Raw genomic sequence first — 25,203 nt, forward strand, 5'->3', positions numbered from 1 at the left:
TTTTATAACTCCTTGCTCCTCTTCCACACACTTCTTCATTCCTTTCCCCCATTGTGGTCCTTCCTTGCCGCAGCCTTCGTCGCAGCCCCGCGGCAGGTGGAAACCAGGGAACGATGCCAAACAGGTCCGCGTTATCTCAGAAACTATGACATTTCACCTCCGACGATGTTCGCTAATTTATTTTTTTATTCGTTGCTGTTCGTAGATCCATCAAATTATTTTTCCTATGTGTTTTTTTCCTTCTTCGCTCTCCAGTGGCTGATAAAGCTGCTATTTGTCATTGGTTTTAATTATAGGTTTTGTTTCATAGCCTTATATCTTTTAATGATATTGATGCAATTTTTGTAGCTTTAGGTCTATATATGATTGAATATTACTAAATCGTTTATGATCAATGAATATGTAATCAATTTTATTTATGTTTCTGTCATCTGCATTTGATAATGTCTAACCTTGCTACTACCTCCTGTTTCTGGTCCTATATCAGTGTTTCTCATTGAGGATTGTAATGGTTGTGAACTGCTGTCATGTGATCCAGACACCCAGTGTCCTTATGAAGTGTCTGACGCCTTGCTGTTCCCTTCGTGTTTCAGCCGAGCCATAAAGACTAATCCCGATGTGCTGCCAACGACACCTCTCACGCAACTGCTGTGGGACGACTTCTGGGGGACACCCCTCACCCACAGCGGTTCCCACAAGTCCTACCGTCCACTCACAGTCCTCTCCTTCAGGTAAGTAATTCTTTACTTCTTTATTTATTTTCTTCTTCCTGGCCTTCCTAAATAATAGTTCCATTCTTCTCTCCTAAGATTATATTTTCTTCTCTCACCAATCACAAAACGTAAAATCCCTTGGTTTTCTTCTTCAAATATCTTCTTTTCTTCATTTTTCTCTCTTTTTTCTCTACCTCCATGTATCATTTTCAATCCAAAAAGCTGCATTTTTCCTCAGTGTTATCTTCAAGGTAACTGTTTTGTCGTTCTTAGGTTGGAAAAGTAACGTACAAATATATGAATATGAAATAGTTGCACACTTATATATTATTTTTCCATAGTTCAATATTGCAAGACTATTTTCATTCACTGACAAAAGTATCATTACTTGAGTTAAAATTACTCGATTACAATCTCATTATAATTTGGCCACTCATTATCCATGTAAGGCGTAATAATTCCATTGCCTTTTATGCTGCCGGTGATCTTGTGTCCCTCATTACAGTCTCTCTCCCTCAGACTCAACTATATGGTATCTGAATTCCACCCTCGGTCGTATCACGTGACCAATGTGGCGCTGCATGTGGCGGCGACGGGCCTCTTCGCCGTGTTCGCCCGAACCTTGACGCCGCACGCCCGCCTCGCCCGCACGGCAGCGCCCCTCCTCTTCGCCGCCCATCCCATCCACACCGAGGCCGTGGCGGGTGTGGTGGGCCGGGCGGACGTGGGTGCCGCGATATTCTTCCTCGGGGCACTGCTTTCCTACATGCGCTACTGCAACTGCGGTCGAGGAAATGGCCTGCCTGTTGGCTCCACTGGCGGTCGGGTGGGGCGGCGGGCGTGGCTGGGGGCAGCCCTTGTCTCAGCCACCCTCTCCATGTTGACCAAGGAACACGGCATCACCGCCCTGGCAGTGTGCGCCGCCTACCACCTCTTCGTGCACGCCAAACTCAGGCCTCGCGAAGTTTTCTCCGTCCTCACTGAGGTGAGTGTGCACCCTTTGTCCATTACCTGCCTTTTCCTTTCTTTCCTCTAAAGTCACAAAGTTAATTTTCTAATGGATATGACGATAAATATCTCATCTCATTCTGCATTCATTCTAATGGCAAGGCATCTCTAGCTATGATGTATATGTATGAGTAGGTATACTCTATAGTCACAAAGTTAATACTTTGATGGATATGACGATAAAAATCTCATCTCATTCTGCATTCATTCTTATGGCAAGGTATCTCCAGCTATGATGTATATGTATGAGTAGTTATGTCTTTGTAAACTTCATTGTACTCTATGCTACTTTCATTAAAACCGATGCAAGGTCATGTTCTGTGTCACGTGATAAAGAATGATTTTTCTTCTTTCTAGACATGCTTTAAAAATCTACCATGATAAAGGTTTTAAAGGAAAGCAAAATTGATTCTTTGAGTGTGTAGAGCATTTCGTCGTGAACAAATGTAGTTTCATAGAGCACCTACCAGCAATAAAAAATGTACAGCTAACACGGATATATATATATATATATATATATATATATATATATATATATATATATATATATATATATATATATATATATATATATATGAAACAAAATACTGGTCACGGAATAAGTATTTATCATTGCATTTAATTTTTCATAGTTTAACATTAAAAGAAGATCCAGGAGAGAGTCATCGTACACCACACATCTCGTATGACTCAGGCGTTTTCCTGAGCCAAGACACATAATAGTGACACAGTGAGTCGTGGCGGTAACAGTAGCTTGTTAGGTGGCGGCTGTGGTAAAGATGGTGGCTTTGGTGGCGAATACACTTCTCCTCTCTATTTTCTCTGTTCTTTTACCTGACTCATTCACCAGACACCCTGTAAGTCCCATACCTTCCACAGTACTCTTTTCTTTCTCACATCCTTTTAGCCATCCTCTCCGCACAAATTTCTCGCCTGTCCTATAATTTTTCTTCTTCAAACTACCTCCAGCCTCTAGCACTGAGACAGGTAGACAATACTGCAGATGTCTTTGATTAAATGACTGACCAGGTGAACAGTGGCAGCCTCTGCATGTATACACCTAAACCTACAAAAGATTGCGCGGTGTCTGCTAAAAGGAGGATAAGAAGGAGGGGGAAAAGATAGTGCAGGAGAGTTAGGAGGTGGTAAGAGGAAATCACTATTATAGTTATCACGATAATTCAGCCAAAAGCAATAAAGACAATTTTTGTAATGACTGGCAATTGTTCCTTGATTATTTAGTAAAGTAGGTATAGAAGCAGAGTTTTTACTTCAAATAATTGTGGCTTATCCCAATTCTTCCTCGTCTAGTTTGCAGGAAATGAAACTACTCTAGCTTTGCCTCTCTTGCGTTTATGGAACACAAAAATCAAGAGGTGGAGTTGTGCAGACGCTCCCAAGATACAAATGTCATGGAAGATTCCATTAGCTTTATGCAGGCATGGAGTTGATTCCTGACCTGCCTAGTCCCTCTCCTGTTATGCCTTTGATCGTGCCCTTGCCCCCCTCCCTCTATACCCCCATTCTCCATGCCCTTCACCACCCCTGACTTGCTCCGTTCCTGCTACCGCCACACTCTGCATGACCGCCTCTGCTGCTTGCCTGCCTGTCTGAGTGTCTTGCCCTCAGGGTTTAATGACAGAATAAACAAAAGTGACGGACGTTTGCATGACTGAACTACTGGAATAATCCTTCTCCTCTAAGCGCCGTGTGGAAGAGGAGAGGTCGAAAGCTGTGGCGTGAAGGAGATGGAGAGAGACAGGGATGAGAGAAGGGCCAAGGAAAACTTTAAGTAATCGCTGAAGTATGGAGCAGAAATGTTGTATGTATAAACTTCGATTCTGGTCACGAGGCATTTATACAAAAGTAATTTATGTGCGATGGAGCCCTATGAAAAGCCTGTTAATTCATATTTAGAATTTATTCAACAACATTGTCACAATGTTCGGAATAGGAAATTTATCCAAGTTAACAATGAATTACCAGTTCGGCAAATCAGCATGTTGCGAAACCAATCTCAAAGTGATAATTTCCACATTCAAATAAGAATAATAAGTCATTATGAACAATATTTATCCAGATACGAACATAAGATGACAGGAAGTCTGGAAATTGCATTTTAGAAATTCGTGCATCATGTCGGAGGCTGCAAATTCTCACGCCAACAGTCCGCCTGTCACTGGCTGTCATGGGCACGTAATGTCTTTCTGGCATTGTGAATTTAACATCAGAGTGTTGCCTGCCTTCATCTCTTCTGCTTTGAGGGATATCCTTTAACCGGCCCTAAACAATGCCACCACTCATGCCGCCAGATCCGCAAGCCGAGGATACTTTTACTTTAGGTGTCAGTTAAATCGCAGGAAAATGAACTTGAACTTACTAATACAATATATATTACAATCTTCGAACACAAACACACACGAGTGAGCGCGCGCGCACACACACACACACACACACACACACACACACACACACACACACACACACACACACACACACACACACACACACATGTTCCAAGGTTCAACAGTCCGCCGTAATTGGTGTCATAAACGGCGAGTGCAAAAACGGAAAAAATCTTATCCGGATGATGTTGCCAGAAGAGAAGAATCGGAGCGCTCAACCACGCGTCACCAAGACTCTTCATTACCACTCCAACACCAAGAACCTCGGAGCGCTCAACCACGCGTCACCAAGACTCTTCATTACCACTCCAACACCAACCTCGCGGCGGCCCGACACCTCCTTAAGAGCACGAGGCACACTGGCATGCGAATCGCTTCCAGACAAACGTCCCATAGCAGTACTATCCCCGTTGCCCGAGCCTCGTCCTCTCTCTCTTTCACACACTCAGACATACAACCCGGATTTAGCACAGCCAGAAGGGCGAACGCAACATTACGATCAGTTCTACAGTATCTTTTGAAAACAATTTAGCTTCCTTAGTGTTTTAACACGTGAACAGAAAAGCAACAACTATTCTTGTTACGTCCATTACGCCGCTATCCAAAGGAATCCTATATGTTTGTGGAGGGTATAAAAGTTCTGCTGGAAGTGGCAAGAGGTAGCGCTGTGACCCTCCCGCCGCCCAAGTCACCTCCAGGGTCCTCGCGGGTGAGGTGGCGCGTCCCATTATTATTCAGAATATATTCACCCCCGTCTAATACCCAGGACTCGTTTGCCGATAGTCTGCTTAACGACAGGGAAAAGAATTCCAACCAGAATTATACAAAAAAGCCTGGAATATAGGAAGTTCACTGAGGCAATACGGACATCAGTGGCGTTGTCAGAGAGAGAGAGAGAGAGAGAGAGAGAGAGAGAGAGAGAGAGAGAGAGAGAGAGAGAGAGAGAGAGAGAGAGATTCACCATATTACTTATTGCCATTTGACTTGCATGACGGCCAAGGGTTCGCCCAAATGACACCACCATCACCACCACTACCTTCACCATCAGCATCACTACCATCACCATTACCCCAGCCACCGCCACAACCACCAACACCATTACAATTACAACAACAACAGCACCAACAACAATGGCAATAAACTTCCATTACCATCACTACTTCTGAAACCAATATTACTACCACTACCACTACTACTACTACTAATGCTACTACTACTATTACTCTTTCTGCTGCTCCTCTTCGTACCACCACTACCACTAGTACAGTTGTTGCTGCTATTGCTGCTACTTTAAAAAACACTGGCCATTTGCATCACCATTGTCATCACTACATCTCTGCCGACTGTCTATTCTAGTCCCTTCGTCTTTCTTGCCTTCCTTCTCTTCCTCGCTCTCTTTCTCCACCATCACTACCACCACCACCACCACCATCACCACTACCACCACCACTACCATTCTTATCCTTCACAACCATTCTATATCTGCTAAGGCTATATTCCACAGTTTTGCATTTCTTATTATAGGATATTGGAGCACAGCAACGCCTAGTTCCCTTTTTAAGTCACTTAATGAATTTCTACTTTCATGTTAAGAAAAAGTTCGAATTTTATCGTATGTTATGTATTTCCTTAGCGTATTATACATATATATATATATATATATATATATATATATATATATATATATATATATATATATATATATATATATATATATATATATTATCGCCAAGAAATATTTGAAATAAAGAAGATTACGATAGGTAGAGATGGAGGAGGAAAAGGAAAAGGAGAAATCAGAAATAATTTACGTAGGTGAGGCACAAAAGTTTTGGTGAAATAAAAAGGTAAAAAAAACATGGAAAAGAAAAAAAAGAAATATGAAAGGATAGGAATTTAACAAACGAAATGACGGATAAAGATGAGTGAAGAAAGTCAATGGAAGGGAAGTAACACACACACACACACACACACACACACACACACACACACACACACAAAAAAGAAAAAAAAAGCAGAGAATCATATTGACGAGACTGAGTGAACGAAGAAGGTAGGAATGACAATAAAAGGATAAGAAATATTAGGTGGTGATAAAAAGGGACAGAATGAAGGAAAATAAAGTATGAGGTGAAAAAAAGTTGAGAGATGTAACAACTAAAACACAGTGAATAGAAGGAATAATTTTAAAATGAATGTGACTGTAGAAAGTTCTATGAATGTATTAGTTAAGCTGTGTGCGTCAGTGTGTGCAAATTGTCTTCTCTTTCCCTTTATTTTCCATGGCTTGTTTGTATCAAGTAAGGATTTATTGTAATTTTATGCTCCTTGAATTAATAAGAAGAAACATGCATAGTTCATAGCACTTAGATTTAGTCATAGCACACTGCAATGCTAATGACTTCCAAGAAAACATAAATTTAGATTTTCTTATACAACATCCTCAACTACAATACCATGACAGACTTGTAAATAAATAAACAAATAGACGAATAAATAAACAAACAAGTAAAAACAAGTGAATAAATAGATGTACTGTTTTGATCTATTCACGTCAAATAAAAACGTTGACGAAATTATTACTAAGGGTGAGGAAGCTTATGCATATCTAAGTGACCCATGGAGATGCACTTCGCCAGGCAGGTCTTCTGAGCGTGATAGTGGCGGCGGCGGTTGTGGGTGTCCAGGGCGTGATGTGTGAAAGTTCACGGAAGAGTTATCGAAGAAACAATGTAAACTTTTCTTTTGTGTGTGTGTGTGTGTGTGTGTGTGTGTGTGTGTGTGTGTGTGTGTGTGTGTGTGTGTGTGTGTGTGTGTGTGTGTTTGAGTCTTTCTTTAGTTTGTGTCTCCTCTTTTGTTATATGTTTTACAGTGAGGATAAAAATATATTGCAGTGTAACAAAAACAGCCACAGGAATACCAGAAATTCCTAACTATTACAAAAACAACAACAACAACAACAACAACAACTACAACAACGTCTACTACTACTACTACTACTACTACTACTACTTATAATAATAATAATAATAATACCACCGCTGGTATTGCGATCTCATACCGTACCACCATTCCTAATAAAATAGTGTTTTCTTGAATAGTAAAAAAAATAAGATACTTCCACCAAACTATTTGATTTGCATACTATATCATTTGACGCACATTATCTATATTACTCAAAGAATATTTCATTATTTATTATTCATGAAAATTCAAATACATAATACTTTTAAAAGAACCACATCCACACACACCGCGACCAAGACCATTATAAAAATACACACACACAAAAAAAAAAGGAAAACAAATGCTAATAATGTAAATGCATTTCTGACAACAAAACCCATACGATAATAAAAACAAATGTGGAAAAAAATAATAACAAAAAACTCCTAACCTACTCTTACTTTCTATGTTTTATGCTCTATCTTACGAGTTATGGTGGCGAGGACGAGAGGGAATGTACGAAGAATGAAGGAAAAAAGCATGTAAGAGACAAGAGGGAGGGAGAGGGAGGGAGGGATGGAGCGATCGAGGAGAGAGAGAGAGAGAGAGAGAGAGAGAGAGAGAGAGAGAGAGAGAGAGAGAGAGAGAGAGAGAGAGAATAGTGGCTAGCTCACTAAAGGAGGTGGGTGGGGACGGCTGGGTGATGGGTGAAGTCGATGGGTGGAGTTAGTGTGTAGAATGAGTGGGTGTGGAGAGTGGGTGGAGTAACTGGGTGGCGGGAGTCAGTCAGAAATGCAACTTTAGTGTGGCTGAAATGAAGGGAAAATGAGGGAGGAAGGGAAGGGGGCAGGTCTGGCATAACACGTCCAACTAATTACAATTCTTTATTGTCTCTTTAGTAGCAGCACCGCCAGAGAGAGAGAGAGAGAGAGAGAGAGAGAGAGAGAGAGAGAGAGAGAGAGAGAGAGAGAGAGAGAGAGAGAGAGAGAGAGAGAGAGAGAGAGAGAGTAAAAACGACAGGTGTTCCTAAAGACAAAGACGGAGGTATGTAGATCAAAGTAAGACGAAAGAATAAAAACTTCCAAATAAGCAGAGGAGGGAATGCAAGTTTTATAGAGAGCAGTAAAACACTTCCACTTATGTATTACGTGTGTGTGTGTGTGTGTGTGTGTGTGTGTGTGTGTGTGTGTGTGTGTGCATGTAAGTGTGTAAGGGCCGCGTGTGTAGAATGAGGAAGAGGGCGTGTCTGCGGGTCTTGGTGACACTGGTTTCGGGCTACGCAGGGTGTTTGGTGAGAGCGACTTGAGTCGAGGGGAAGGAGGTGAATGAGACAGCGAAGGGAGGCGGGGGAACCACAAGAAGGGATCCAGGCCAAGGAGGAGAGGGGGGGGACGGGATGGACACCAGGGAAGGCATGAAAGGGAGAAAGGAGGACAGAGAGGAGGGGGGAGGGAGTATAGCATAGAAGGGAAACCTCATACACTACCATGACGCCCACGTGGGTTAATGAGGCGGGACGTCTCTGTAGAATATGAGAGGGTTTCTAGGGGCGCCTTTGTGCGTGCGTGTGTGTGTGTGTGTGTGTGTGTGTGTGTGTGTGTGTGTGTGTGTGTGTGTGTGTGTGTGTGTGTGTGTGTGTGCATATAGTTCAACAGGCAGTATGCATGTGTACGGTGCGTGTGTGCCTAAAATGATACGAGGTGTTAATTGCCGAGTTAGCACTGGAGTGTTAGGGGTGAAGGGCGCGGGGTGACCGTCTGGGTGGGATACGGTGGACTGGGGTGGGGCGGGGCCTGTCGGAGTGGGGCAAACATAAAAAAAAAAGAAGGAAGACAGGAAGAGGCAGGATGGCAGGGTGAATGAAGCACTACACGGGATGGGGCCAGGGTGGGATGAGATTGGGTGAAGCAACGGGACGGGGTGCGAGGGAACGGGGCAGGTCAGGGTGGTGTAGTGCAGGAAGGGGCGGGGCAGGACGGGGCACGAAGGGAGCGGGACAGGGAGGGGCGGGGCAGGGTGGAGCGCGGATAGGTAGTCTCCCCCCGTGGTAAATTTACAGACTCATTATCTGTCATGTTGCCCCGGCTGCGAGACACCCTGGCTCCCGCGGCCCCTCTGTGTTTTATTGCGCCTCACACACGGCCGCTCAGGACCTCCCTCACCTCTTCTCCTCGTACTCTTTGCCCTTACCAACGTTTTCTTCTGTCCTTCCCCTCGTACTCATCTTCCTCCATATCGTTCGAGATTAATAGATCCTTTGTAACATTATCGGATCAACACTTTTTTTTATTCGGACCATTATTTCTAGTCTCTGAAAAATTCTATATTATTTTTTCTTAATTCGTTCGACATTATTCTAGTGTTGGATACTGTACTAGCTTGCACGTCCAACCACCACCACCGTCACCACTCTCGTCACTACCACCACCCTCATCATCTCCATCCTACTACTCTACATTCTCTCCCTCCTCCTTACTCAGTGAACGTGAACACAACAATTTCTCTTGAAAGGTTATTTTCGATCACAAGCTGTTATTACACAATATATAGGCTCCGTTGTTGACCAAAAAGTTAATGCGAAAATTCAACAATGTCCAACACCACTATGTACTTAAGGATGAAAAGCAATGCTACTGTGCTGAGCCTGTCCTCGTAACATGCTCACACACGCACACACACACACACACACACACACACACACACACACACACACACAAGCACACATGCACACACACAACACAAGCAAAACACACTCATGGAAAATACAGATGCAGGAAACATGTACACAGACTCACATCCTCTTCTATGTTGGAACTGTGTGTGTGTGTGTGTGTGTGTGTGTGTGTGTGTGTGTGTGTGTGTGTGTGTGTGTGTGTGTGTGTGTGTGTGTGTGTGTGTGTGTGTGTGTGTGTGTGTGTGTGTGTGTGTGTGTGTGACCTAGGCTGCGTCTTTGGTTCTGCTGCTTCACTTATGCTTGTTTTTTGCCGCTGATCACATTAGACAACATCTCTGTATCTCATTCCTAACGCGACCGGCGATTTAAGGTGATCATTTTAATGACAGTGTTAGTCTGTACGTGTGTAGCGATATTCTCATGACACCTCCCTTCTGTTTTGCTCCAGCGCGATCACTTCTTCATTCTTGCTCCGAATACCTTCTCTAATAGGTATTATTTTCAGGGAATTTATGAGAGGGAATATTAGATTTATTAATTGTAAGCGTACTCGTTCATCTTCTTTTTTTCCCTAGCATCCTGTTTGTTTTCTTTTTGGTTATACATCATCACTGGGTGTATGTAATGACCCCCGGGCGACAAGCGGCGGGGAACGACATCATCGTCAAGGGGGTCGCCCGGCGGATCAGTTTTGGGTGCGAAGTGTCAGCCTAAGTTTGAGCAATACAGTGACATGTAATATATATATATATATATATATATATATATATATATATATATATATATATATATATATATATATGTTTTTTTTTATTGAATATAGTTTCCGAATGTTTATAAGAGTGATGGTGTCTCATATAGTTTCTTCCTGAGCGTAAAAAAAAAAAAACACACACACAAATGCTACCTTTTCCTTTATCCTCTCCAGTCTTAGAAGTTCTGATTGACAAACCTTTATGTCAGGAAATTCACAAAGGTAGATGAGGGATTTTAACAGGGAATAAAACAACGATCCACTAAAACGTGGGGGAAAAAAAATGTGGAGTTTACTTGATATTCCACAGTCACACGTTGTGTGGGGGACAATTGTAAAATGAAATAAACAAATACGTGATTTTATGTACGCAAATATATATATATATATATATATATATATATATATATATATATATATATATATATATATATATATATATATATATATTAGATTACACATCCACATCATCACCCAAACAAACAAACACACTTTCAATTTTCCATATATTTTTTCTATGCACTTCGTACACTCTGAACTTTTCTATGGCTTTCACCTACAAGACTCAACCCACACCCGCTTGGCCCTGCAATACCTCCACACTGCTCCACCCTCTTTACTCCACTGACCTCGTCTAGCACTCTGCTCTTCCCAGTCCCCCTGAAGGTCAGTATGGCAGGGATGATGCATGTCTTACAACGCTGGACTGACGGCCGCCCCACCGCTCTCACACCCGCTCTCAAGAAAGCGCCTAATTACGAGATGCTTCGCCTCCTTTCGCTCTTGTCGCTGAGATGTAGCGGCCGCTCCTCGCTACCCCGCTGTCTGCCGCCGGGCGCGCTCTACCGCTCAGGACATCATGTCGCCCAAGAATTTATGCTCACGGACCTTTCATCGTTTAACTAGTATCCGAAAACTACTGACACTCGTCCAATAGTTGCGAAATAAAGAAATTTCATTGAAGCGTCGCAAAGAGTGAGAGATTTAGGAGTGCTGCGGCAGAGGATGCGGCGGAGAGAGTTGGTCCCGCTAGAGGTCAGGAGCTGTCAGGCAGGGACTCTGGTCGTCACAGCTCTACACGTGGCGGAGGTTGGTGGGGGGCGGAGCCTTAGCCAACACGCTCGAGGCATCGCACTCCCTTTGTGAGCCAGACTATTACGTCACCGGTTGAATTTGAAGGTGTCCCTTTAGTCTGCGTGGGATGATCTCCCAGAGTGTGTGGGTCCCGTTATTCCGGCGCATCCCCGAGGCGGCAAGGGCGGTGAGGTGTAAGGGGCAATGACGGCCACTGACAGAGTTCATGTATCTAAACTTGGTTGGCAATGAGACTTTGCAATAGCTGCCTCACACCGTGGTGTCAGCCAAGCCCCGCCCAGGTAGTCTTAATTGGAGGGCAAGTAAAAGGAGTCGTTTCTCCATTGGTCGAACGTTCCAGGGGGCGGAGCGACGGTAAGTTACTGCCTTAATTGGTCGGCTGAGTAATTACATTGCAACAGGGGCGGGGTTTGCAAAGTCGTTACTTACAGTCTTGTGGTTGTGGAGGCAATAAATAAAGGAGACCCTGTCTGACCGGCCAATGGGGGGATATGGGGGTCCTCAGGGCAGCTATTCGTCAGGCAGCTGTCAATTCGGCTCTGTGTCACCTCCTCAAGCCAGCCCGCGCCTCACACCTTCCCGTCAGTTATTACTGTTTTTCTGTCTCCAGCAGAGAGCTAATTAATTGCTACTTCTACCAACTCCCCAACACTTTTTTGCCTCCATGCCTCCCTCCTGCCCTGCTGGCAAACGAGTACGCTCCTCACGTTCCCACATACAAAACAGAGCTCCTGTCAAAGTCCCTTCTCCTCCTCCTCCCTCTTCTTCGCTTCCCCACCCCCTCCTCTTCTCCCCTCTCCACCTCTTCCCTCTCCGTCTCGCCTCCCTTCTTTTCCTCACTCCCCTCGCCCATCACACAATCCATCACGTCGCTCCATTCCTCCCTCTTCTCTCCTCTTGGCAGACACTTTACCAATCATCCTTTGTGATTATCTTTTCCCACACCCGCGTTTAGCAAGAGATCAGTGTTTCCCTCCACGTTAAAGTGAGGAACACGTCTCCTCTCCCCGCATTAAAGGTAAGAACGCTAGGACTTTATTTCCCTAACGATATTAACTTTAAATAATCACTTCTTAAAAATACTTCGAAGATCGGACTTTTTTTTTTCTCAACAGCATTACATCATTGTAATGTGTAATTCACCACGATCGTCTGCTGGTCACCCAGCCAGTCTTCCCCATTACGGGAAGTGTGTGTGTGTGTGTGTGTGTGTGTGTGTGTGTGTGTGTGTGTGTGTGTGTGTGTGTGTGTGTGTGTGTGTGTGTGCATGCGTGCGTGCGTGTGTGCGTGCGTGCGTGCGCGCGTGCGTGCATGCGTGCGTGCGTGCCAGCGTGCATGCCGGCGTGCGAGCGTGCGTGTGTGTGTGTGTGTGTGTGTGTGTGTGTGTGTATCCTTGCAAAAAAATCCTTACATGTTTTAGGCGCGTGCACGCACACGTATAACACATAACCTGTCCACCCTTCCCAACACACACACACACACACACACAGACACACACACACACACACACACACACACACACACACACACACACACACACACACACACACACACACACAATTTAAGTGCAATTATAATGCCTTGATCTATTTTCAACCTAAAAAAACATAATTGATGAAACATTAATTAAGGTTTTGAAGTGTAATTACTCCTTCCTAAATTATCCTACACACAACGTAGACAGAGTCATAAAATAGCATAAAGATAGCGCTGGAAGAAAGAATGAAGGCCTTCCTAGACTTATGACCTCAAAAAAAGTCGTGAAGTGTAAATGAAGCTGAACAAGAGTGAAAACTGGACCAAAATATGAGAGTGCTTTGGTTCTTTCTTTTAATATGAATAAAAGTTTCAACGCACGTGATTAGAATCTTAAGATCAGAGAATGTGAAGGATGGGAAACATATGTTCAGTTTTACCTTATATCTTTGTGTCAATGGTTGACAACTGACAGAGATATAGGCAGATTTGCAATGTTGTTTCATCGTCATTAAAAGGAACATATGCATGTGGTGCATGTCTCTATCTAAACTATTGATAACCTGCGTAAAATATACATATATTCAATAAGGAAGTAATTTATTGAAAAGTTACACTATAGCCAGAATTAATTTAATCACTCTTAAAACAAATAAAATGATTTCCAGAAAATTAATAAAATTAGTTAAAAAAAAGTTTAGTCTTTCAAAATATACCGAACAGTACCATTGTCTTTTAAAGTTTCTTTATATTGAAATAAGAGGACCGAGTAATATAGAACAAACAGTAATGAAGGCAATAAAAATAAGGAAATATAAACTACACTTACAACAGCAACAGAACAGTAACAACAACAACAACAATAACAGGAACACCTTTATAAACATCATCAGCATCAACATATATAATAATACAAATATATAATATATATATATATATATATATATATATATATATATATATATATATATATATATATATATATATATATATATATATATATATATATATATATATATATATATATATATATATATATATATATATATATATATATATATATTTATTTAATTTTATTTATTTATTTAATTTTTTTTTTTTTTCATGTGTTCCTTAGGTCATATTTTTTTTTTTTCGCGGTGTAGTGTGGAGCATTTCCGATACCCTGCTACAGGCACCACGACCATGCACATCCTCTCGCCTTCTGAAATACACCAGGACTGATGTCCACACCACACTAAATGATTAAATACACAAGAAAAAACAACGGCAGCAAAAATAACAACAACAATATTAACAACAGTAATAATAATAATAACAATAATAATAATAATAATAATAATAATAATGATAATAATAATAATAATAGCAACAACAACAACAACAACAACAACAAAAAATAATAATAATAATAACAAAAATAATAATAATAATAATAATAATAATAATAATAATAATAATAATAATATTACTACTATCACTGTAGCTGCTACTACTACTACTACTACTACTACTACTACTACTACTACTACTACTACTGCTACTACTACTACTAATAATAATAATAATAATGATAATAAAAATATTATAACAACAACAACAACGACAATCACAACAATAATAATAATAATATTAATAATAATAAAAATAATAATAATAATAATAATAATAATAATAATAATAATAATAATAATAATAATAATAATAATAATAACAATGACAATTATAATAATAAAAACAATGATGATCACAATAATAATAATGATCAAAATGATAAAAAAATAATAATAATAATAAAGATAAAATAAAAACAATAATAATTATAACAATGAAATAATAATGGTAATAACAATAATAATAATAATAATAATAATAATAATAATAATAACAACAAAAACAAAAAAATTATAAAAATTAATCAACGATGGTTAATGATATCTTATTTCTTATCATTCTTCTTCTTCTTCTTCTTCTTCTTATTATTATTATTATTATTATTATTATTATTATTATTATTATTATTATTATTAGTAGTAGTAGTAGTAGTAGTAGTATCATTATTGATATTACTACAATAATTATTATCATTATTATTATTATCATTATTACTATCGTTATTATTATTATCATTATTATTATCTTTATCATTATTATTATTATTATTATTATTATTATTATTATTATTATATCATTACTATCATTATTACTTATTATTATTATTATTTCTATTGTTATCATTATTATTGCTATCGCTATTAGAAATATTTTTATTTATAGTAATTTATTATTATTATTATTATTATTATTATTATTATTATTATTATTATTATTATTATTATTATCATTATTATTGCTATATTTATTATTATTACTGTTATTATTACCATTATTATTACTATTATTATTATTATTATTATTATTATTATTATTATTATTATTATCATTATTATTATTATTACTATTATTATTATTAGTTATTATCATTATTAGCTGTGTAACCATTCCTATATTCACAATGACAAGATATTAATAAATGACAATTCACACATCTGAGTAACACAGAGAAAGGACACCCAGGCAAACTGAGACAAAACAGAAGAAAAACAAGAATTAACCCTAATCGTCTTGGGAACAACATAGATGCATTTGAACATGGAACATTGTGCAACACAATAATAGTGATAATAACCTAGCTCAATTTAACACGAAATCAGTTGTAAATGACAAGAAAATGATAGAACAAAGAGGAAAAGCAACTCGAAAACGAAAACAATAATAAAAAAGATAAAAACATACCTAAAAAGTAACACCTATATGTCAATCTGTTATGAATTATACAAAAGGAACTACCTGTCACTTATGAACAAACGCGTCACATCCTTTAGACAGAGAACTACTGCCACTAGAAGTCCACGTCAATGGGAAGGGACGGAAGGGGAAGAACTGAGCGGCGTGCAGGAAGCATTCAACAACTGCATAACATTCAAAAACTGCCTTTATTTATTCGCTTTGCGTATATTAAGTACATGTGACGGGTATTTATAGCGGGCGTGTGAGGGGCATGCGCGTATGCAGATTGCCCTGGTAATGACGGGATGCTGGGAGCGAAAATAGCGTGTGTGCTCTGTGGGACTGCAGGGACGGACGGACGGCCGCGGCGCTGAACGCACGCACGCACTCACACATACGTACACACACACACACGCACACACACACACACACACACACACACACACACACACACACACACACACACACACACACACACACACACAGGTAAACACACTCACACACAAATATACATGTGCACCTAGATAAGCCTACATATACGTTAAGAATACTATGTAAATAGCTATGAGCAAAGGTGCGGACGTAGTAAGTATCCCTGATCAGGTGCAGTGAGGAGAGCGGCGACCTAGAGCACCAGCTACTACACACGCACATCAGCATGAATAATTTTAAAGAAAGAAACCCACAAATGACCTCTGAAAAGCATATTTACATGAAAGAGCTCTCAGAGCGAAAGATTTGCACACCCGCTCAACTTGGCATCCTCCGGTGTGTGGGGAGACACTGCCCTTTCCTCCTCCACTAGGGTAGAAAAAAACATCATCTGTAGTGTATGTAAGTGTCCGCTGGGCGTTGAGTGCGTCACAGCCCTGTCGAAGCTACTGTCGACGGTGCAGTAGCGGGGGTGGGGACGCGCGGCAGGCAGGGTCGGCTGCTGAGCCTCCACCACATACATCACTTCAGCTAAATACCAAACGATAAATTCTATGTCGCGGTGCCGGTTGGTCTTGCTGATGACACGCCTCTGACGGGCCGCGCCGACTCAACCGCGGCGCTAAACACCGACTGCTGCCCGCTGATAAATGTGCCCGGGTGCTGCAGGGTCGACCGCGTGCACCGCTTCCCTCCGACTGCTGCTGCACCAGGTGAACTATGCAGAGCGCGGAGGTACACCTGCATCAGAGTGCGTGGGAGGAGGCGCGGGATGAGCAGGTATTGTGCTTGTCGAACCGAACGTAGGAACCGAGTTAAGGCGCCGTCAAAGAAAAATGAGTAGTACTTTTGTTGTTTATATATGGGGCACCTTATCTGTTATTGTTTCTTCATTTATTGTTATAACTCTTTTTATGTACACTTAAGATTCCCCTTTCAAATAGCAGGAAGAGATAATACCGCTGGGAGGGAGGGAGCGGTGCCGCTGGGCATAGTATGCGCCACGAGCCTGGCGAGCATTGGTGGCTTCGCTTCGTAAATTTGAGTCCGAAAACTTTGATATTGAAAAATGTAATTAATTTTTTTTTTTTTTTTTTTTTTTTGAGATTATGTCGTGTAGCGTTTAAAATTACGGAGTAATAACATGTGCCACCGATGACTGATGAAGGAGGGTGGCGCAGCGGCGCCTTGTTGGAAGAGGGAAAAAGCGATCAGCGGAGCACAAGTTTTGACCAGCTTCCTGTTAACAACAGGCCACAGTCCAGCCGCTCAGCACAGGGTAGATGATGTAGGCTTAACATGAGAGCATCTTTGCCCCTGTCGATGTATGTGTGTTCTGATGATAGTAATTTGGCGTGATCCAATCATACTAAATCAGCACCTGGCGCTTCATTAGGGTATTTGAAGCTATTGCATAAGGTAATTGTGGGGTAATGGCAGTGTTTGAGGATAATTCGGCATGACCCTCCTTCCTAAGAAGGAGTAAAATGCTTATTGGCAGGATTTCTTCTGCAGACTGTCCCGGCCGCTGTTCTAAGTCCTGTTTTTCTCTCCGCAGCGCCGTCACCGCGGGGTGGCGGAGGGCCTGGCCGGCCTCGGGGTGGCGCTCCTCGTGCTCCTCTCCTTCCGTCTCGCCATTATGGGTTCGCAGCCGCCGGAGTTCGCCCCAGCGGATAACCCGGCGGCGGACTGCGAGTCATCGGGTGTGCGGGCACTCACTTTCTTCTTCCTGCCGGCCTTCAACGTGTGGCTGCTGCTCTGCCCCTACACCTTATCCTTCGACTGGTCCATGGAGGCCATCCCCTTGGTGACGTCCCTGGCGGACCCCAGAAACTTGGCCTCAATGGCCCTGTACGCCTCCCTGGGCCTCCTGGCGCTGGCCTCGCTATTGGCCCTGCGGCGTCGACGCCCTGGGGAGGATGTGGGAGGAGGCGAATCGACAACCACAGGTGACGTGACCATCATGGCGCTCGCCCTCATCATCCTCCCGTTCCTGCCAGCCACGAATCTCTTCTTCTACGTGGGTTTTGTGGTGGCGGAACGCATCCTCTACATTCCCTCTATGGGCGTGTGTCTCCTGGTGTCATGGGGCGCGCACCTCCTCTACGCGCGGGCGCGCACTGTCCGCGCCCGTCGGGTGGTACAAGCAGCGCTCGTGGTACTCTTCGTCCTCTTCTCGGTCCGCACGTGGAACAGAAACCACGACTGGGCCACCGAGGAGAACCTCTACCGCTCAGGCATCGCCATTAACCCGCCCAAGGGTGAGTATCCGGCCTCCCTCATCCAGTCACACACGGGCAGGCAGGCAGGCAGGCAAACACACACACACACACACACACACACACACACACACACACACACACACACACACACACACACACACCTGGTAGCTCAGTGGTTAGAGCGCTGGCTTCACAAGCCAGAGGACCGGGGTTCGATTCCCCGGCCGGGTGGAGATATTTGGGTGTGTCTCCTTTCACGTGTAGCCACTGTTCACCTAGCAGTGAGTAGGTACGGGATGTAAATCGAGGAGTTGTGACCTTGTTGTCCCGGTGTGTGGTGTGTGCCTGGTCTCAGGCCTATCCGAAGATCGGAAATAAAGAGCTCTGAGCTCGTTCCGTAGGGTAACGTCTGGCTGTCTCGTCAGAGACTGCAGCAGATCAAACAGTGAAACACACACACACACACACACACACACACACACACACACACACACACACACACACACACACACACATTCACACACAGGATGAGAGGTTCCATGATATCTTCCCATAATTAATCTTAAAGGAGCAATACAATGCAGAAAACTTTCAGCAATTTCTTTTAGACCTTCAGCAAGTAGGAAAGGAGAGAGAGAGAGAGAGAGAGAGAGAGAGAGAGAGAGAGAGAGAGAGAGAGAGAGAGAGAGAGAGAGAGTTTTACATCCTTAATCAACTTAGTTCTTCTCTCCTCCCACGCTCTCCGCAGACAGACGGACCTTCCCTTCCCCTCCCCTCCTCAACCACCCCAACACACACATCCTCACTCATTTGTTTTTTCCACTTCTTACTCGTCTTTCCTCATCTCCCTTTTCCAAACTCTCTGACCTTCCTTCAACTTCTTCCTCTGCCTCTTTCCTCCCTCATTCACCTCGTCGCTACCCCGGCAGGAGGACCAGCATATAAGGGGCCGTTGGGAGTGACACAGTAATTATTTCATTAGAGAGTTTACATAAGGAGATTAGACAAAGGACGCCGACCCTTGGTAAGTCTGGCTTTTCTTCATGAGGCTTGCATATTTCTGGGCATTAATTAGCGATCAGAGAGAGAGAGAGAGAGAGAGAGAGAGAGAGAGAGAGAGAGAGAGAGAGAGAGAGAGAGAGAGAGAGAGAGAGAGAGAGAGAGAGAGACAGAGAGAGACAGACAGACAGACAGACAGACAGACAGACAGACAGACAGACAGACAGAGAGAGAGAGAGAGAGAGAGAGAGAGAGAGAGAGAGAGAGAGAGAGAGAGAGAGAGAGAGAGAGAGAGAGAGAGAGAGAGAGAGAGCCCGTGGTTATAGTAATTCTCTCTCTCTCTCTTGTTGGTATCGGTGGAGTGGAGAAGACCATGAGTAGGGAAGGGTATAACTGTTTCCGATTTGCTTTTTATTCCTCTAACATCTAAGAACTAACACCTAACTTCTTGCCTCTAGTGCATTCCAAACGAATTTCTTCAGCTGCCCTTGTCAAAATACTGTTACTAACTTCTCGAAACTAGAGATACAATGAAGACTTAAAAAAATGTCTTAAAAAAACTCAAATTATTAAGAAAATCCCACAAACACACGAAATAAGAAACGAAACCCTCATAATGTAGCGTATATTTGGTGACAGGAAGGGCCTCATAATTATCGGTAACATTCACTTAAATATGCACTAGGAAGGTAGGCATGAGGCCACATAGAGATCACACAGGTAAAGACAATGCATCTTTCTTTCTGTGCTGTCTATGGAAAGGAAGGAGAGGAAGGGGGAGTAGGAGGAGAAAGAGAAGGAGGAGGAGAAGGAGGAGAAGGAGAAGAAGGAGGAGGAGGAGGAACATCAAGAGTAAGGATGAGTATAGGGAAAAGGAATGAGGAGGACAAAAAAAAATAAAAAGAGAAAGAAGGAAAAAGACAAGGAGGAAAAAGAAAGGTGGAAGAAGGAAGAAGAAGAGGAGGAGTCGCGTGACGAACTGATATCAGAGCGAAGACACGAAGTAAATAATACATATTACACTAGTGATGTATACCCTTAGTCCTCTCTCTCTCTCTCTCTCTCTCTGTAAAGATGTGGCTGGGGATGTAGCTGAATGTGTGGCTGGGGATGTGGTCTGGGATGTGGCTGACCCGCGGGAGTGGCAAGTGGTTAAAATTATACGTTTATGATCTATTGAAATTCAGAGAACTTGAGGCACGGAGGTGTATTTGAATAACGAGGGGGGAAAGTCACGCACCACGGCTAGAGAGAGAGAGAGAGAGAGAGAGAGAGAGAGAGAGAGAGAGAGAGAGAGAGAGAGAGAGAGAGAGAGAGAGAGAGAGAGAGACTTACTAGTATTCAAGTGTAGGTCCATTCTGCTCATTTATTTTAGACAAGCATTTACATATTTACAATGAAATGCATATACACTCTGATGCGTCTCCGCCTCGGCTGTCTGCGCTAGCGAGAACTAAAATAATACACACGTTTTTCTCTAACGCGCATGTGCAATATACTGAAACAAGGGAGAGATACAACACAGAGCACGGCGATCTTCAGTCATGCTCGTAAAAGGAGATACATCCGAAAGAGGCTCACGTACATACTTTATCACCTATTACACACACACACACACACACACACACACACACACACACACACACACACACACTCACACACACACATGCACTCACACACACAGCAGACACACACGCGGTAATAAAAAGACCATGTGTTTTCATACGTCATAAAGTTAATTCGTGCGTCGTTTTATGCAGCGAAGTGTTGTTTATGAAGGATAATTAGACTGACCATTGTTTAAGTGTCATAACGCAGAGATAATCACAGCAAGTTGAGGAAAAATACAGCCAGGGAAAGAGAGAGAGAGAGAGAGAGAGAGAGAGAGAGAGAGAGAGAGAGAGAGAGAGAGAGAGAGATACAAACACACAAAAAAATCACACATACATAGATAGACAAATAAACATATTCAAGAAACTGCAGTAAATATGCTATGTCATACACTGACGAACAGACGGACAAGAAATAAGCAGACAGACTAAATGAGGGGGTGAGGCAAGCACGTATCAGTCATAAAAAGATGCAAAACTAGTTGATAAATTGAAGGAAAAAACAAGTTAATGGCAGTGTTTCCATGATCAACCATAAAAAGGAAAACGGAAGATGAGGAAAAGGAAAAGAGAAAGAACGAGTGAGTGAACAAGAAAGAGAGAGAGAGAGAGAGAGAGAGAGAGAGAGAGAGAGAGAGAGAGAGAGAGAGAGAGAGGAAGAGTAATATTTATCGTAATTTAGGACAATGTTCTTTTTCTCTCCTATCCTCTCACCTTTCTCTTCATTCACCTTCTTTTCCTTTAAACCACTATGAACCTATCAAGTGTCATCTTCTATCTGATGATAATACCCTTTTTCCTCCTATTCTAACTTCCCCACTACAATTCCCCCACAGCTCCTCCTCCTCCTCCTCCTCCTCCTCCTTCTCTTACTACTCCTATGCATTCTCCGCATCCCTTACTTCCCTGCTCGTGAAGACACTTTCGGGAGGGCGCAATCATGCAAGAAAATAATTACTGAGTCGGTTGCGTGTGGTGGGGGCTGCCTCGCCATTCTAGAACTGCTCATGGCTCCTCCGTCTTTGTCGCAACACCCAGTTATCACGAGCGAGTGTGCCCCGCCGGAATGCTCATTTAGGTCTTTTTAACTACCCAGTGATCAGCCCCACTACCCACCACCGTTCTGTAGAGTGAGACTGACTTCCTTCGTCCCCCGTTCCTTCTCTCCTTCCCTCAGTCACTTGCTCGCTTCAAAATGATCTTGGGCAGCGGGTCAAAGCAATGCGTTTCTTTTAGTTTGATTGGTTTGGTGGGTTGGTGAGGTTTTTTACTTCTCCGTGCGTGCAAGTGCTTCTCTCTCTCTCTCTCTCTCTCTCTCTCTCTCTCTCTCTCTCTCTCTCTCTCTCTCTCTCAAAAGCCTTCGTACTTTTCTTTTTTTTTTGCTTCTTTTATTCATCTTCGTCATATAAACCTTTGTAAGTGTCGCCCTCCTTCTCCATTTCTTTCACTACTCTCATCTTCTTTTCTGCTCGTCTTCCTCTTCCCTATCGTTATCCTTGTCTTCATTCTTCTCTTCTCATGCCTCCCTTCTCCTTTGATCTGTTTCTAGTTCTCCCTGTCTATCATCATCGCATTCATTCTCGTCTTCCTCCTCCTCTTCTTCCTCCCATCCTCCTTTCCATGCTCACCTTATAAGACTCTTCATAATTTTCTCACTTTAACGCTCTTTCTATCTGCCACACCATCTGTCCTTCCCCATTAGTGTTGTTGTTTGATGTTTTGTTTACTACCTCGTGCAGAAAGGTGTGGCAACTGCCGATCCTTGCGAGGCAGAAATGCAGTGATATACATTTTTAATCCGTTCGTGGATGACTTAGGTTTTGGTGGAAATTAGCTTCTCGTGTGCCACCTGCGAGCATTCAAACAGCTGTGGTCGATAATAAAAACTAAATCTAAAACTAAAAGAACAGAGAGAGAGAGAGAGAGAGAGAGAGAGAGAGAGAGAGAGAGAGAGAGAGAGAGAGAGAGAGAGAGAGAGAGAGAGAGAGAGAGACACTGTGACATAATCTACCTGAACCTTTCTTAAAACAATCCAGTCATTTGCATAAGAATTAACAACTCATTTATATTTGTCATCACTAGAATAATAATAATCTTGATAATAAAAATAATAATAATAATAATAATAATAATAATGAAAATAATAATAATAGGAACAATAACGACAAAAAAAAAAAACTATAAAACGTATTCCTAGCTCCTACCTTTCGTTCAAATCATCACCAAGCTAGTGAGTGAGTGAGTGAGTGACGGAAGGAAGGAAGAAAGGAAAGAAAACGATGAGTGGGCAGCCCAGGTTGGGATTTCTTGCCACCACAAGCGTCATTTTCTCTCATTACCTTCCCTTCTTTATTACTTCTTACTTAGGATTTTAAAGCTTTTCCCCACCTTTGTGTAAACTGTTAGAGGAAGAAAAACAACAGACACAGGAGAGAAGGAAAGGCTGGTGTTAGATATATGAGTGAGTTAATATCTTCGAAAACTCTTAAACGAAAGTAAATGTTGTCTTTTACTTCTACATGCAAGAGTTGTGGTTGTGTGTGTGTGTGTGTGTGTGTGTGTGTGTGTGTGTGTGTGTGTGGAAGGGGAAGGCTTATGGAGGCTGGAGAGAAAGCACGGCACAAAGCAGAAAGAGAGAGATACAGGAAATGATAATAATGATGGGACATGAATCATACAGGTGAAGTGGGAGAGGCTAGAGCAACACTGAGAGATTTGCATAAAATTGCGAAGTCAGTCTCAGTCTCTCTCTCTCTCTCTCTCTCTCTCTCTCTCTCTCTCTCTCTCTCTCTCTCTCTTCACCCATCCATATTTCCTTTTTGTTGGATTTTTGTATCACATATGTAGAAATGTATTGATTCAGTGGAAGATGCCACTATACAGGAGGTCAAATAGTGATAATGACAGAGATGATGAAAATAAAACGATAATCAGGATATTGGTGGTGATAGTGATGGTGATGCTGGTGATAAAAAAAAACTGCAGCAAAACAAAAACAACTAAGACAACATCAACAACAACAACAACAATAACATCTACAAATGATATAAAAGCCCTCAAATTCTAGTAGAGAAGAGAAATTTGAAAATAAATATATGACCCGTACAAATATTAAGGTGAAGTGTGCACGCTCGCTCGCTCACACACACACACACACACACACACACACACACACACACACACACACGCGGACATGTACGTGTAATTCTTGCCTTCCGGCCCAAGCCTTCTATTAGTTCGAAGCCAAACGTTCCCGGCAGGTTCGAATAATTACCTTTGCATTAGCATTTCGGCCGACCTGTCCGTCCGTTCAGCGAGGACCACCCCACTACCCGTGCTCCTTCCCTCACTCATTCACTCACTCACTCAACCTCTCACTCACCCCTTGCTCAATGGTTCACTCGCTTTTCTGAATTTCTGTTGCTTACTCATTGATTCATTTTGGTTTATTCATTCACTCAATCTCCCACTCACTGATCTGCCACTTCCATAAATTTTTGCATCACTCAATCCCTCTGTCATTCACTCAGAAGGTTAATTATTTTCTTGTGATGCCTTATATGATTCACTCACTCACTTTCTCTCAAGCACTCACTGACTCACATTTACTCTCACTCACCCACAGATATATATATACATTTATTTTTCACTAGCTCACTCAATCACTTCATCACTTCATATATCATAAAATATCGTATTTGTATGCCTTAGTATATTACCACTTTCTTATATCTTTAGTGCCAAATTAATCATCATTCTTAGTTTATATAACTAAATATTTGACATTCTTTTTGTTTTTATTTTAATTCAATGTTCATGTTCCTATGTATTATTTCATTTATCATTTTGTTTCTTCACATTTCTCACCACAGTCACACTCTAATTGCATTTATTACAAGAACATCTCACATATACAAATACACTCTCTCTCTCTTTTAGTCATACAAAAACGTTATTGGCAAGACCTCTATTTCTTTCTGCAATCTCATATGCCTTTTACCATTCGCTTAATTTTCTCCGCGAGTTTTCTTATCCATTGCTCAGCGTTTAATGATCTTGTGCTTGAAGGAAAATATTTC

General features: G+C 42.0%; 1 protein-coding gene across 3 annotated transcripts in view; it reads left to right on the forward strand.

Moving 5' to 3' along the window:
• LOC123504467 (protein O-mannosyl-transferase TMTC2-like) overlaps nucleotides 1–25,203 on the forward strand; it is a 158,664-nt gene that overhangs the window by 102,563 nt on the left and 30,898 nt on the right. For all 3 annotated transcript variants that reach the window (XM_045254993.1, XM_045254992.1, XM_045254991.1), the window contains exons 2-4: nucleotides 594–731; nucleotides 1,233–1,698; nucleotides 17,852–18,554. In XM_045254993.1, the coding sequence (XP_045110928.1) occupies nucleotides 594–731; nucleotides 1,233–1,698; nucleotides 17,852–18,554 (1,307 nt within the window). The remainder of the gene's footprint in view (nucleotides 1–593; nucleotides 732–1,232; nucleotides 1,699–17,851; nucleotides 18,555–25,203) is intronic.

Source organism: Portunus trituberculatus, chromosome 16 (assembly GCF_017591435.1).
Source record: "Portunus trituberculatus isolate SZX2019 chromosome 16, ASM1759143v1, whole genome shotgun sequence".
NCBI lineage: Eukaryota > Metazoa > Arthropoda > Malacostraca > Decapoda > Portunidae > Portunus > Portunus trituberculatus.